This window comes from Triturus cristatus, chromosome 1_2 (genome assembly GCF_964204655.1).
Source record: "Triturus cristatus chromosome 1_2, aTriCri1.1, whole genome shotgun sequence".
Taxonomy (NCBI): domain Eukaryota; kingdom Metazoa; phylum Chordata; class Amphibia; order Caudata; family Salamandridae; genus Triturus; species Triturus cristatus.
Window position 1 is genome coordinate 394,724,266 of NC_140580.1, and position 15,341 is coordinate 394,739,606.

Here is a 15,341-nt window from a genome sequence, read left to right on the forward strand (position 1 = left end):
TGCTTTGACCCCAATTTAAAGTCTACGAGCGGAAATTAAGTACATGAATTGAGTTCAAACAATCGAACATATATTAGAAAAAATATATAAGAAAGCATGTTCCTTTTTGCTTCTGTTTTGCAAGTGAAGCAAGACCAATCATGCTCAGTGGATTAGATCAGCGTTTAATTAAGTGTTCCCAAAGCACCAGTATTGATTTTTTCAGATAGAAAGCAAGTTGAGCAACTCGGGAACTTTAAAAACAACCCCAATACACTAAAGAAAACAAACAAAAAACTTAGGAGCTTATTTACAAGGACTTATCTCCGATTTATCTCCACCTTAACGCAACAAAAGTGGAGATATGTTTAACATCCCATTTACAAGCAGGTGCAAACCGCAGGCATTACCAGTATTCCTGCGATAACTGCCACAAAATCTAACACCACGGCGCACACCACCAACTAACTCTAATGAGATGCAGAGTAGGCGTACTTGTGCAAAAACACATGAAAAAACAACAACACCACTTTCACAACCAACTGACAGAACTGCTAAGTGAACCAAAAACTGGCGATAAGCTGCGATGGCTGCAGATATTTAACACCTGCCTCAAGCAGGTGTATAGATGGACGCCTACCTGCAGTTTGCTACGGAGCCCCGCACACAACCATACCCGAAGAACAAACAACGCCATGGAGCTACTCATCATGCAGCTCGGAGCCCCAACAGGGCCACAACACCCACCGCCACCGCCACCACCCCAGGACCGCCACCACCCCCAAGACCCGGACCTGCACCCCCCCGGACCACCACAGAGGCAGTGTAGAGTAAGACAGCGGACCTACCGAAAACGCACCACCCTCACAGACCTAACGGGCGCGGAAGTCATTGCCCACTACAGGCTCAAAAGGACAACCATTCTCCGCATCATGACACACATCGCCCACACGCTGATGGTACCAACACAGCGGAGAACCAACATCCCACCTCAGACAAAGCTGCTGGCTGTGCTGCACCTATTGGTCTCTGGGACATTCCAACCAACAACTGCCAGAGTCTGAGGAGTCTCACAGCCAGCCCTATCAAAGTCCATCACACCTGTCCTGGATGCCATCCTCAGCTTCATACCTCAGTACCTTCACTTCCCCAACACTGCACAGGACCAGCTGGAGAAAAAGGAAGGCTTCTACGCCATAGCCGGATTCCCGGCCGTGTTGGAGGCAATTGACTGCACACATGTTCCACTTGTGCCCCCTGCGGCTACTGCACACCACTACCGCAACAGAAAGCACACGCATTCCATCAATGTGCAGGCAATAGTGGACCACCGGGGACTCTTCACCAATGCCATCGCCAACTACCCAGGCAGTGTGCACGATTCCTTCATCTTCCGACAGTCCATCATCAACCAGCGCTTCTAGGATGGCACATATGGAACTGAACTGCTCATTGGTAAGTACAAAATCAACACACCACACATCCCACAGCCAACAACACATAAAGCACATCAGTGGGGATGCACACGTGACCAAGCCACATTCGACATGTCAGACTACCCGACCACCTACCAGACACTACTACACCACTCCATGGTCATCCAGGGCTATTCCCTGAGGGATGGCTTACACTCACCCCACAGTCAGCCAGCACAGGCGTCACTGAGTTGGTGGGCCTGCCATCACATCCTGTCGAACCAAGTATTGACTCTTTTCTCCCTGCACTGTCGCAGGTGATCAAGGATATGCACTCTGCCTTTGGATGATGACACCCCTCTGGGACCCGAACACACCCGCCCAGAGGCAGTACAATGCAGCCCACATACACACCAGGGGCATCGTTGAACACACATTTGGCGTGTTGAAGTCACGTTTCAGGTGCCTGGACTGCACAGGTGAGAAGCTCCTGTACAGCCTGGACGTCGTGTGCAAGATGATCGTTGCATGTTGTGTGTTGCACAACATCTGTGTTCGCACCAGGGCCCCATGGATCACAGTACCAGAGGTACCGAACGATGATGATGGTGATGGGGCAGGTGGGCCACATCCCACTGCAGCTGCGGCAGGAATGGCCCATAGGAACTACATCATTGACACCTACTTCTCATGAGCACGTCACATTGTGTCGGTCTTTGGCTATCATGGGACAGTAGTAGATGTCCAATTGCACTGCATGTGTGAATTCAACATTTTTGCAGGTTAACGTTTGGAATTGTGCATTGTCATGTTACATATCCCTGGGGTTACAGATGTGGTTTGCCTGGTTGTGCACATTTGCCGGTCCAATTGTGTCCTGTGTTCAGTTGTGGAGGGGTTGATATTTGTACCGTGATGTTGCCAATGTCGAGGTGCACTTCTGCTTATGTACATATGCTGTACGGTGGGTGTGTCACTCCAGAGGCTCCGATTTGACTGCCACTGGTCTCTTTCATGCGGTGTGCCTGTCGGTTCTGTCCTTCCACGGTGCTTGGATGTTGTGGTGTGCATGTTGTCCTCTGCTGTTGGCCAGGGTGCATCAGTGGCATTTTCCGTATTCTGTTCTTGTGCTTGTTCCCGAATTGCGCAAGAGTATTGCTGCCCTCACGCTGCTTATCCCTGCTTTCCTCATCGTGGAAGGGTTAATCGCAGGTTTTCTGGTGTTGTGGTTTGGGTTTTTATCTCCATCGGGGTGGTTGTATTGCGGACATTGTCCGTGTTATCTGGTGGCTATCGCATGCTAACACCTTGTTGTGAATTCCACATTGACACGGGATTATTTTCCGGCGCTAGGCTGCGATATTGAAAGGTGCGTTACGCTACTCTTGCGGTAGTTATAACACGTTTTTGTGAATATACCCCTTAGTTAAAACATTAGATGCCTGGGATTAAGTCCACATGTCCATTACAACAACCAACATTATCAGCAAATTCAATGATTGGCCTAGAAGGATGTGATTGTTATTTATAATAGCCTATGCTAAGATCGTTTAGACCAGTTCCCCTCTTACCAAAAATATTTGCAATCCGAATCTGAAATTAGTTGGTCAAAATTCCCCATTTCAGAGTTTGCACTCGAGTTATATATTCATAAAATGTGATTTTACAATTCCAAATGGTTTTGCTCACCTGTATTATTACACCAATTTGATGTAGCATTATGTATAAGAAACAGTGCACATGGTGCGGGTTTGGGGTATTCAAATGTGAGAATGGCTGTCTAAGTAGGTACTGCATACAGCTGAAAATGTTCCCCTGTGAAGGGCAGATGTAGATTGGTAGGGGTATGTGAGAAGCAGCTTATCCTATGGAAAAATATTCCCCACTGACAAATTAAAAAAAGGTAGTGACACATATGTGCACATGCAAATGTACACTACATTTGCGAATGCAAACAAACATTCATATGGCAGTGACATGTAATCCACAGTGAATTTCATAGTTACTCTTGTGAACCTGTGAAATTCGCAGCATCCCCAGAACCATCCAGGATTTCTCTGTTAAGTTCGAACAAATGTTACATTTTCTCCGAACATAGTCATAAGCTTACAGGAGTAGATTTTATCCTTTCGTTGTTAAATACATAAACGTAATTCAAGACTTTTCTTTTTTGTGTTAAACATGACTAATTTGCAGAAAGCATGCTGAAACATTCCGACTGAGCTGAAATAGCAATTTGAAAGAAGCTTTGGGTGCACAAAAACTGCTTGGGCTTCATAGCAGCTGTACGTTTTGTTCCTCATTGTAACATGGCACACAAGTGGCAGTCTCACATTGTGTACAAGCATTTGTGTACAGAATGTAATCTGGCGTCCGGTGCTACTGTTTCATAAATTAACAGTGCTAATTTTTATGAATCCTGGACTCTGGAGGAGTAATACAATGGTTTGAGCAGATTTATACCTGTTAACCATCAGTTAGTATGTCCTAGCAGAGAGAAGCTAACCTCATTGAACAAAAAAAGTAGCACTGGCTTGCAGTCAAAGCACTCGTTTTATCCTTGCTTGTAAAAGTACACTTCACAAAAGGTTGCCGGATTTGAGCTCTAAGTCCCAATTTTGGAATGCCGTTGAAAGAGAGGGGGAGAAGAGAAAAGATGTGGTCAACACGTTGCCACAAACATTATTGGTTGCTGTTGATTTTCAGGTGTGATAAAAGGATTGTGGCTATTTACAGGAATTCTGCCCAAAGTCACAGCAGGGACATTGAGAATAAGTCAGCAACAACCTTGTATCTGTGAATTACAAGGCTGCATAACATGGCTGAATATCCCATGCTGATCCTAGAGCTTACTCCACTGTCCTTCTTGGGAGGACTCAGCAGAGTCCTCACCAGACTACCATGGCTGGCTACATAATGCCAATACTGTGGGCTGGTCTGTGGCACATCAGGGTGGGCTCTTGGCTACATATAGTATGGCAGGATCCATTAAAGTCCATTTTAATGGACTGCTCTCTACTGCTTCTGAATGTATTCCTCTGCGCATATGGTGTGGGCAGCTATATATTGGTTGCCCCTCTGCCGCTCTCCTGTGTACATCTCAGGGCATTTACTGTTTCCAGCTCAGTAATGATCACCCTTCTGTCACTCCTAGGAGGACCTCTTAGAGCATCTTCTGTGGCTGGATATATAATTCCCATTCATGTGGGCTGCTCCTCACCACACATAGAGAGACACCTCAGAGGAAATGACATGGCTCAATGTATAAAAGCCATTACTATAGGCGGACCACTCCAAGATGAATTCCTCAGAGCAAATAATATGCTTGGATGAATAATGGTTACTTCTTCCACCACTGGGGTGGACTCCATTAAGCATGTGCTATGGATGGTTGTATAATGCCCACACTTACTATAGGTGGACCACTTCTGGGTGGACTCCTCGGAGCAAATAAGATGCTCGGATGAATAATGGTTACTCCTTCCACCACTGGGGTGGACTCCATTAAGCATGTACTATGGATGGCTGTATAATGCCCACACTTACTATAGGTGGACCACTTCTGGGTGGACTCCTCGGAGCAAATAAGATGCTCGGATGAATAATGGTTACTCCTTCCACCTCTGCGGTGGACTCCATTAAGCATGTACTATGGATGGCTGTATAATGCCCACACTTAAGTGTTGCTCCAGTAGGCCCTGCAAACACAGTCATGCATATGTCATGATCAGTCTTAAAATTGTTCCTATCTCACTCAGGGAGTATCCACCAGAGCAAATTCTTTGGCTGGTTGTATAATGCCAATTCCTATGGGTGTCTCCTCAGAGAATATTCCAGGCTAGTGTTTAACGCCCATTCCTGTGAGTTTCTCTTCTGTCACTACTGTGTGGACTCCTCAGAACATACTCTATGGTTGGTTGTATACCCACCATTCCTATGGGTTACATCCCACCACATCTGAATTTACTCTTCAGGCACATACTATGACTGGTAGCTCGATGGCTGCAAATCCTCATTTACTCTTTTCAGATCCCAACAGCATATAGCTTGACTGATTGTATAATGTCAGTCCCTGTGGATTGTTTGCTGCCACAGTTTTGTTGATTCCTCAGAATACATTATCATTGATCTTTTCATGGTTGCTTCTCTGCCACTCCATAGTGGAGCTATGAAAGCATATATTATGGCTGGCTGGCTGTATAATGCCTGTTTCCGTGGGTTGCTCGCTCCTATGCCTAGACAGACTGTGCATAGCATATACCATGGCTTATTGCATAATGTTTGTTCCAGTGAGTTGCTCCTCTGCTGCTCATGTGTGGACTCCACATCATATACCGTGGCAGATGCATGACTGCATCTAGCACTCGTTTCTGGTCACTTTCCTAGGCCCATATTCATTCTCATATAAACCGCATATTCAGACTACTCCAATTATGATCACTCCGCTTATGATATAGCATCTATTCTCACACTTTCCTCGTTCAGCCGAGCATAGGTACAGCTTTACGCTTGTTTATGACACGGTTTGAGCTGTCTCTCCCATAGATGCCAGAACACCACCTGAACACTTTCCGCATAACTTTCCGCATAGACCAAATGACACTCACACACTTTACAAATCCACACACTAGCATCTAATGCATAAGGGTTCTTATTCGCATCGCTTTTGCCCAGTGCTTAATTTGTAAAAAAATTAAGTGCCAGGGGCCTCATCAGGAGGCCACTGCGGCTCTCACCGCCCATTACCCTGCCAGCGCTGCCAATGGCAGTACCAACACAATTACTAATCATCACCACACTCTTAAAAGTGTGACAATTCAGCATACTCTAGGCCCCCACAGCTATAAGAAGGGCTTGGGCGGTAGTCAATAGTCATTTTTAGCAGCACCACCATGTGGCAGAATGGTGCAAGCCCCGTTGTTGACAATTGAGTGCCGGTACTGAGCACGGGAAACCACCGCCTGAAATTAAGCACTGCTTTTGCCTGAAATTGATGCTAAAAAGCACTGACAATACACAATACGAGAACAGCTTAGCTCCTCACTCATTGCATTAAAGCACTACATACAAACTATACGGCAGACACATACTCCTCCTTCCATAGCTCGCCCGCGGAGAAGGGGGCTACTCATACAAAAATCTGCCTTGGCATCTCATCAGCACTACAGAGCACTATATGAATGCAACTGTAGTGCAATTCTAAACAAGTTATCAGTAAGGTCACCACGGATTAGCTAAATAAAGCAGTAATGCCATGCAGAATTATAATTACAGCTGCTGGCATTACTTCCACGTTCAGAGCCTGGTTTTCAATGAAGGTCTCTGTGTCCATGCTTTACTCGTTTGCATGCACGTCATGTTCACTGAGGAGAAAAATAACAATGGACTCAAACGCTCCTGGTTTTTATGCATATCACAGCTCCAATCTGGACAAAGGGTCCCACTCTGCATTTGGACTGAAGCAGATTAATTATGAAAAGCATCACTCACACTGGTCCCTTAGTTGTGTGAACAATGATCTTCCATGCCCACAGGCCATTAATTCGTATCAGAATTATTGATGTATGTTCAGTGCTTTCACACCTAAAACAGTGCACGCGCTATTACACTAACATCTGGGTCGATAACCTGTTGGACGCCTTTTCCTACTGCAAAACACTGGAATTATGGAGTGAGGAATGCAAATTATGTGGCATAGTGCTTTAAATAATGCGGCATGAGGACGACCAATTATGCGGCGCAAAATACGACACAACTAGCGACATTGTTGCGTTTACAAACCGATCACTAATGCTTTAGTAAGTGCACACAACTGAAATCAAACTATGTTCATTCTGCTGATAGTACATTTTATATTGATCATTGGGAAGTCATACTCTGTATTTTTAGAGCGAAGGGACACCTTTTAAAACTGGTCCATGCAAATCACCCCCCTTTCGGAGTGAATTAGTTTGTGTAAAAGTAAGTAATCAAATGTTTAATTGCTTGATTATTTAAAAGCATTATCAATTATAAATAGAAGGTTAAACATAAAAAAGAAAACTAAGAACGAAGTTCAAAGCTAAAATGTAAGTAAATCCTCAGCTATTAGTCGGTGGAAATTACAGTGTGTAAGAACAGATAAAATAATGTTCGAATCCCCACCAATACAAATTCTTATTGTACAGAGTCAAATTCATAATATGAAGAAATAAACGAGTATTAAAATGCAGATTGTGTATTACTAGGCTATCTAATAAGTGGAAATGTTTTCATAAATATGCAATCAAAAGCTAAAACTTGAAGGCTTCAGCAAAGATTAGTAGGTGCAAAATCACAGTGTGAAAATGCGAACGCGGTCAATGTTCAGATCCTTACCATTGCAAATTCCCGTTATCAAAAATCCACATCACTGTGTGTAAAAGCAGACGCGGTTGATCTACAGGTCCTTGTTGTTATTTAGCACATTTGCTTTTTACTGTCAGGCCTGTGATTTACTCTGCTGCCCACAAGCTAAAAGGATTTCCATAAATATATAATAGAGGCTTTTTGGGATCAGCTATTGTAACAAATTCATCAGATGCTGCTCTGTTCAGGTGGTCAGTTGCCTGAGTTATATATTTCATAAATCGGGGTGCAAACTGGCTGGATTCGCCCTTTCGGCACCCCCCCACAGATTGTTTGAATGAATAAAGGGGGAAGCCAGATTTTTGGAAGCATGAGCACTTTTTACATAAGCACAGAAGGTGAATAAAAAAGCCATGGGGCGGAAGTACAAAGTATGCCCACTGGACCCAAATTTCTCCTTGGCCACTCGGACCAGTAGCTTTTTTAGGGCTATCAGGCCAAATCTTATTTGCATTGGATCTATTTTTTGCTTATCTGCAAGCATTATCTTGAAGTATGTTGGGATATTTTGAAGGTCCTACACCTTCAAAGCTATGTTTGCTTGTGCTTTCTTGCTTGAGATCAGCCATATCTTATGCTCACGACAAGATTTTAGCTCGCTTTTTATTAACTGAGCTCATTGTTGATTTGGCAGACCTATTTCCCATGTGTTGGCTGCATGCTTCACGTTATTGAAGGGATGGTTCGAAGTAGGATCACCAAGGGGAGGACCCATAAGTTGTTGTTTGCAACAAAAGGTTTTCCAAGTTTTTAGGTGCTGTGACTTTGAAATTTGTGCAGCAAACCAGGGGGCAGATTTACTACTTATTCACGCAGCGCAGTGCAGCAGCCGCAAATGCTGCACTGCGTGAGAAGGAGAGAGCAGGAGAGCACCAAATTTACAAAAATAAGGCACTCTCCTCCCCTTTCCCTAGCGCCGGCGATGAAATCAGCTGCCGCGCACCACAGAGATACCTTTGCGCCATGGTGCAAGGGTGTCGCTGTCAGTCTAGCCTAGGTTTTATACTGGAAGGATTACCTTCCAGAACAAAATACCATCCTTAGACTAACTTTAGCCCTTCTCCCTCTTTGTATGTGTGCTGTAAAGTCCAGCACACCTACAAAGTCGGAAAAGGAAGGAGAAATGAAAGCATTCCTTCTTCCTTGCATCAACTTCAAAAGGGCGCAGTTTTCTGATGCTAAACCCGGTCTACTTTATTTAGTAAATAGGGTTTAGCATCAGAAACCTTGGGTGGTTGTATGGGAATGCCCATGCTCCACCCATGCTATGCCCCTTTGGTGCTAAGTAATGCAAAGCAAAACAAAACAAGGCAAAACAAGTTTAGCACTGTAAAGTAAATCAGAAAAAAAAGATTTTGTACCGATTTGCGTCACTCTCAGTAAATCTCCCCCCAGGTGTCTTCTTAAATTAAATGCCAGATGCAGCTGGAATTTCATGCTGCAGTCAGGCAAATGGAAAAGTAGCTGATTGCTGCTACACTGTGCTTCACTGAGCGGTTTGACATGTTTGTTTCTAAACGTTATCATCCATTACCTTAGGGTTGGCATTAGTTTTTGTCCCATAGCCTGGAGTAGGTACTTAGTATCTGGGATTATTCTGGAGGGGAGAAAAGAGCTTGTTAAGGCATGTGTCTTTTAATACATTCAGATAGGCGGATGTATGTCCTCTTCATCAAGCTAAACTCCCAGATATATCTAGGTAATTATTTAAGTTTTTTTTTGATTTTCCGGCCACAGACAATGATCTTGGACTTTGCTAATTTTATTTGATGCTATTGGTGTTAAAGTAGATAGTGTGTCCAACGATCTTTGTAGGCCTATCAGTGTTTGGGCCTGTCCAGCCACATTCAGGGTAAAGTCTCTTGCAGCAGTAAGTCCTTCATCAATATCCGCCAAGGTTAAACAAAATGGGATTAAAATACAGCCGTGTTTTAAATCTTTATAGGTATGGATTTTTTCTGGCTTAGCATTGCGATCTCAATTTATCTTTAACCCAGGTGTCAGTGCGCAGACTTATTATGGGTCTTAACAAGGAATGTTTTATTTCCCGTTTTGACAAATTTGACTATAACTTTGCTCAGTCAATATAATCAAAGGCCGTGGCACAGTCTATAAAGCAGCATATAGTGAGCGGTCCTTCTCAGACATTGATTTGTTTACTTATATAGATGAAAGCACATTATATTTGAAGATATATTGATGATGATGAGCCTTTTTGGATCCCTGTTTGAAAGCACAGGATAAGATGTTTCTCAGTCGCCCATGGATCTAGTTCACTGTTTACTAACTTTGCAAAGTACTTTCACAGGATGTGGAGGAGGGCAATTAGGCGGAAATTTTCAGGGCCGTTAGAGGCCCTCTTTTTGTGTGTTGGTACCAGAAGATTGCCCTTCCAGCTATCCGGTAAGTATTTGCAGCAAGGCAATTTTTGTAAGGTGGTTGTCGGACTGTGGCCCATTGGCATTCTACTTGTTTGAAATTAACATCAGGTAAGCTAAGTAGACTGGGGGCTCCATTGCAGCGTAGTGACTCGTGGGTGTTCTCAACTCCCATTATTGCTAAGGAAGGTTTGCGATAAAAGGTCTGACTATGTTGTTCTGCCATGCCTACCACTCGTTAAAGCCTACTCCTGAAGGTTAATGTATTTTGATTGTTTAGCTTGTGAGGTTCAGGGCCGGACTGGCCGTAGTGGGGGCTGGTTTTGCAGTGGTGGGGGCTGGTTTTGTTACTGGAGGCCGGTTTTGCAGCATTGCTCCCTCCGTCCCCCCTTCCTCCTTAAGTGGGCTGGTCCTACAAAATTGTCAGGGCTGCTTTGCATCAGGTACGCTAAGTAGACTGGGGGCTCCATTGCAGCGTAGTGACTCGTGGGTGTTCTCAACTCCCATTATTGCTAAGGAAGGTTTGCGATAAAAGGTCTGACTATGTTGTTCTGCCATGCCTACCACTCGTTAAAGCCTACTCCTGAAGGTTAATGTATTTTGATTGTTTAGCTTGTGAGGTTCAGGGCCGGACTGGCCATAGTGGGGGCTGGTTTTGCAGTGGTGGGGGCTGGTTTTGTTACTGGAGGCCGGTTTTGCAGCATTGCTCCCTCCGTCCCCCCTTCCTCCTTAAGTGGGCTGGTCCTACAAAATTGTCAGGGCTGCTTTACGTTACCAGTCCGGGCCTGGTGAGGTTGCCCAGTTCTGGAGAAGAATAAAACATGTCACTTGGTCTAGTGTAATTATCACGTTCATGGATGCTTTCATGCATGTAGTAATGTACTTGTAACATTCATCAGCATACAGAATATGCCGGAAATGGGCTAACAGACTGCATACAGTAACGATCCATGGTTTAAGGATTATTAAAAGAAAGAGAGCCACACCTGTACATTCTCAGGAACTACATGTATTTACATGCGTTATTATCTGTGAAATAATTCATTAATAATTTGGATCATTATAATGGCATAATGGCATATTTCAAAAATGGGCAGCTCAAATACTACCCATTGCTCAGAGAGACAAAGCTTTATTTCCAAGTATATTTCATATTTGAAGACCTGTTTAAGGTGCCAACCTGCCAAAATCATACATCCTCCAGGTATCATTCTATTAGAGGTGATTTTTGTGTGATACAGGAAATATCCATTTCAGAATAAATTACCTTTCACACGCTAGAATAGATGCCTCAGATAGCACACATGAATTCAGACATATTCAACATCACTAAAACAAGGCAAAATTGTACTTTTGAGGTAGCCCTGAAAGGTATGATATATCAAGTGAAAAACTAAAGCTAATGTAGAGGGATGTGGATGGTTCTGTAAAATAAATTATATCTTGCATGCATTTTCTGGCTAATTGGAGAACATTCGGTTTTCAGTTGAGGAAATTAAACTTCCTTCTCATAACTAATAGTCTGATTGGGAAATAATCTTGACAGATAACCATGTTGGTGTGTTCACACAGCTTCCTGAATATAACAAAAACATTGCCAATTTATTTCCATTAGTTTGGTGCTTTACTCTGTCCCTGTCCTTCTCCCTTCAGCTTTCTAGACAGTACATGAATCAGTAGGATTTCAGATTTGTTGGCACTGTATCAACTTGCAAATCCAACAAACATTTCTTTGAGAACACAAAGAGTATGCATTGCATAATGTGCCTAAAAATGGTCCGACTCTCTTCAGAGGAGCAGAACTATTTGCTATGCTAAAAAATTCCAGACTGATCACTGCTCTTGGAGACTGCCCTAATTTAAAAAGTTTATGTCCATGTACCATTTTACCAGAGTGTCTACATCTGCAGAGTATTTCATGTGTAAAGGGTACTCTCTTGTTGGGTTCTGTGGGACATCTGTCAAAAGTGCAGGAGAGTTACTTCAACTCCTAATAATCCTGGATGCCAAGGATCCTTGGTTTGAAAACCATGGGCATTTACCACTATCACAATGAACTAAGCAGGGCAAAGAGAGATTCAGGTTGCTTGCCGGGAACACAGAATAATGACTGTGGTAAGCAAAAAGCCATACTTCTGGCCTTTCTCCCAAATCAAATTAGTGCTGATTGGGGCACAGTCCATTCTTTAGCTACTGTATCAAATTACTCAAACTAGCTTTGGCCATCCACATGAGGGCAATATTTAAGCATCATATGCCGGACATCAGGGTTGGTATAAGTCATTGTTCCTAGTATTAGGGGCCTGCAACATTTTCTATGAGCTGATGTGTATGTCAAGATATCACATAATATTGTACTTACCCTTGCAGAGCTTTCTCCCCAAACCAGTGCCCTTTTTCTAAAGTGCGGATGAAGATTGGATCTTCGTTGGGAGAGTCTTCCCGGGTAACATTTACCTAATGAAATGAATGAATATAAAAGTTAAAAATAAAATAAAATTGCGTAATTAAAACCAGTAAAATATTTCTCTTTTGGTTTAGTCATTTATTTTGTTATGGTTTGCTCCTGCAGAAAGAAGCAAGTATAGAGACTCCCACTTAGTGTTGTGAGGTACAAACACAGGTGTTCACCAAACACCGCATCTTGATTTCACGTATGGTTTGTCCTTTTTGAAGTTCTGATGAGATTCCCCGCAGTGATCTCTTTTCGCTAATATCAAATATGAGGATAATTTAGTGGAAGGAGGTTTATCATCAATGCAGCTTTTATTTGTATGTGAAAAATCATACTGCACCTGCAGTGTTTTCTAGAAATGGTCCGATCTAAGAGCACCTTACGCAACAACAACACACAGCCTATGGACACCTTCTAGAAATGAAGTGAGAGATGCAGTGCAGTGTGTGGCACTTTGGAAAATACTATCTGATGAGAGGACTGTGTACGGGAATGGGTTAACTTTAAAAGAAGCCAGAAGATTTATCATTTCTACTGTGACATAATTTACTTTAATGATTCATTTGGTAGACAGACATTGAATGATGGGTGTTGATGTTGTCATAAAAACCTTCAAACTCCATAGAGGCAAAGTAAAAAGTTCACAGTATGACAACACCACCCATGATCTGCACATTTTGACCAAGGGCTTTACTACGAGTTTGGCTGTCATAGGACTGCCGAATCTGTGGTGGCAGATCGACCACCACCACACTGCGGGACCGCCCGCAGAATTAGGCCTGCAGCGGTCTGACTGTAGCTGTAGTGGGTATAAAAGAACAATTGGCGGGGTCACCCATGTTCTGTCCCAACACCATTTCAAGTGCATAAAATTCACAGGTACTGGGCAGTTTAGCGCAGGTCACAGTTAATATTGCACTGATGCTGTGAACATTTTGTACAGTCATTAACAGATAGGTTCCTCAATCAACGGGTAAAAAATATATTTTTACAGAGATCCGTCAGTGGAAATGTCAGTTTTGCACCCATCAGTCGTGAAGATGTCACTGAGAAATTGCCTAGAACTGATCCAAATCGCCCATACACAATGCAAATTTGGCCAAGAACCCATTGCAATTAAAGCAAACTTTCCCAATACCTCATTCATATTGCCTCCGCAATCCCAAAACAATAGTGCGGTTTTTGTGTGTACTTTTTGCTCTCATTTAAGAAACACAGGGGGCATATTCACAATAAACAGGCGGAACGCAGAACGCGGTGTTACGCCAAAATTGGTAATGCCGCGCTCCCAAAGCTTCAAGACACAGGAATGCACCGTATTCACCAGAATGAGGTACACCCCTGCGTTACCCTTAGCGTTGGTGCTAAAAAAGCTGCCTAGCACCAGCGCAGACACTCTACCGCCATTTTGCAATGGCTGCCTGCAGGGGCAATTGTTTATGTGCAGGAAGGGACACCTTCCTGCACATAAACAACCTTTACAGGCGATTTGCTCTAAATACGTGTGCTGCACGATGCAGCACAAGCGCAAAGAGTAAAATACGAGGAGAAATAAAACATTTCTTCTCGTATCGCCTGCTTAAGACCAGGTATTCCTTGGCTGTATTTTTGGCCCTGCCCCATACCTTGTACATATGGGACAGCGTCAAAACGCAATGGGTGTTTCGGCGGAACGCCTACTGCAACACCAATTTGCACCCTCCCTTTCATGCTAAGTGCTGCGTGAATAGGGGCTTATTGACAAGGCAGCTTTAAGCCACGTTAAGTGGTTTATTGCACCCTTGTAAATCAGGCGAAGACGTTAACACCACAAAAAGTAAAGTTCTGGTGGTGTTAACTCCTTTAAAATATGCCCCCCAGTCTGGGCATTTTCTCACCTCAACAGTGTGAATCATAAAGCTCACATGAGTGGCAATACGCCTGCCAGGCGTCTAATAAGATGTTAAAGTGCACTTTATTTTTAAAAAGACTGTCCTGGACACAGGGCCGGACTGGCCGTAGCGGGCACCGGGCATTTCGTCGGTGGGACGCTAGGGTGGGAGCCAGTTTTGGGCCCCTGGGCGGGCCGTTTTTTTGTTACCGGGGGTCGGCAATATCAGCCCCTAGTAACAAAATCGGCAGAAACTGGCCCTAGCAAACTGCTCGGCTGCACCCCCCCCCTCACCACAGGGGGGGCCCGGCCGAGCAGTTTGCCAGGACCGGTGTCGGTTCCCAGTCCGGCCCTGCCTGGACATGCAAAAAAGACAGACCTTTGACAGTTAAATGAACAGTATTTAACGATGCTTCCTTCTGGAATGCTCCTGTGCATTTCTATGCATTGCCCGAAGCTCTGCCTGAGTGAAGACAGTCCTCAAAGGTTAATTTAATGTGAAAGGCTGTGACCTCTCTCCCTAAAGGACAAAGCTTGGCTTACACTGCGTTCCCAGAGCACATTATCATTATAAGAGACAGTTTCCCCTAAAGGCGTGACTGCAGCTTACCTGTCCTTTGCTGATAATGAAGAACGTGTCCCCTCGAGCCCCTTGCCTGATAATGTAATCCCCGTCTTCATAGTGAGTCTGAAAAAAAAACACACAGGGGGAAAAAAATCAGTAAGTGTCATTCTGCAACAGCTGGACAGAGTCGTGCGATAACCTTTACAGGTGCAGAGGGAAAGAGTGCCTTTTATGCTAGTCCCTTACATGTCATAAATTAGGAGTGATGATAGGCGCCATAATTAAAGCATTA

At 43.9% G+C, this 15,341-nt stretch overlaps 1 protein-coding gene across 2 annotated transcripts in view; it reads right to left on the reverse strand.

Moving 5' to 3' along the window:
- The window catches only part of PRKG1 (protein kinase cGMP-dependent 1), a 1,992,201-nt gene that overhangs the window by 385,962 nt on the left and 1,590,898 nt on the right, over nt 1–15,341 (reverse strand). For both annotated transcript variants that reach the window (XM_085605357.1, XM_085605347.1), the window contains exons 6-7: nt 15,095–15,172; nt 12,522–12,616 (exon numbers count right to left, since the gene is read on the reverse strand). In XM_085605357.1, the coding sequence (XP_085461483.1) occupies nt 12,522–12,616; nt 15,095–15,172 (173 nt within the window). The remainder of the gene's footprint in view (nt 1–12,521; nt 12,617–15,094; nt 15,173–15,341) is intronic.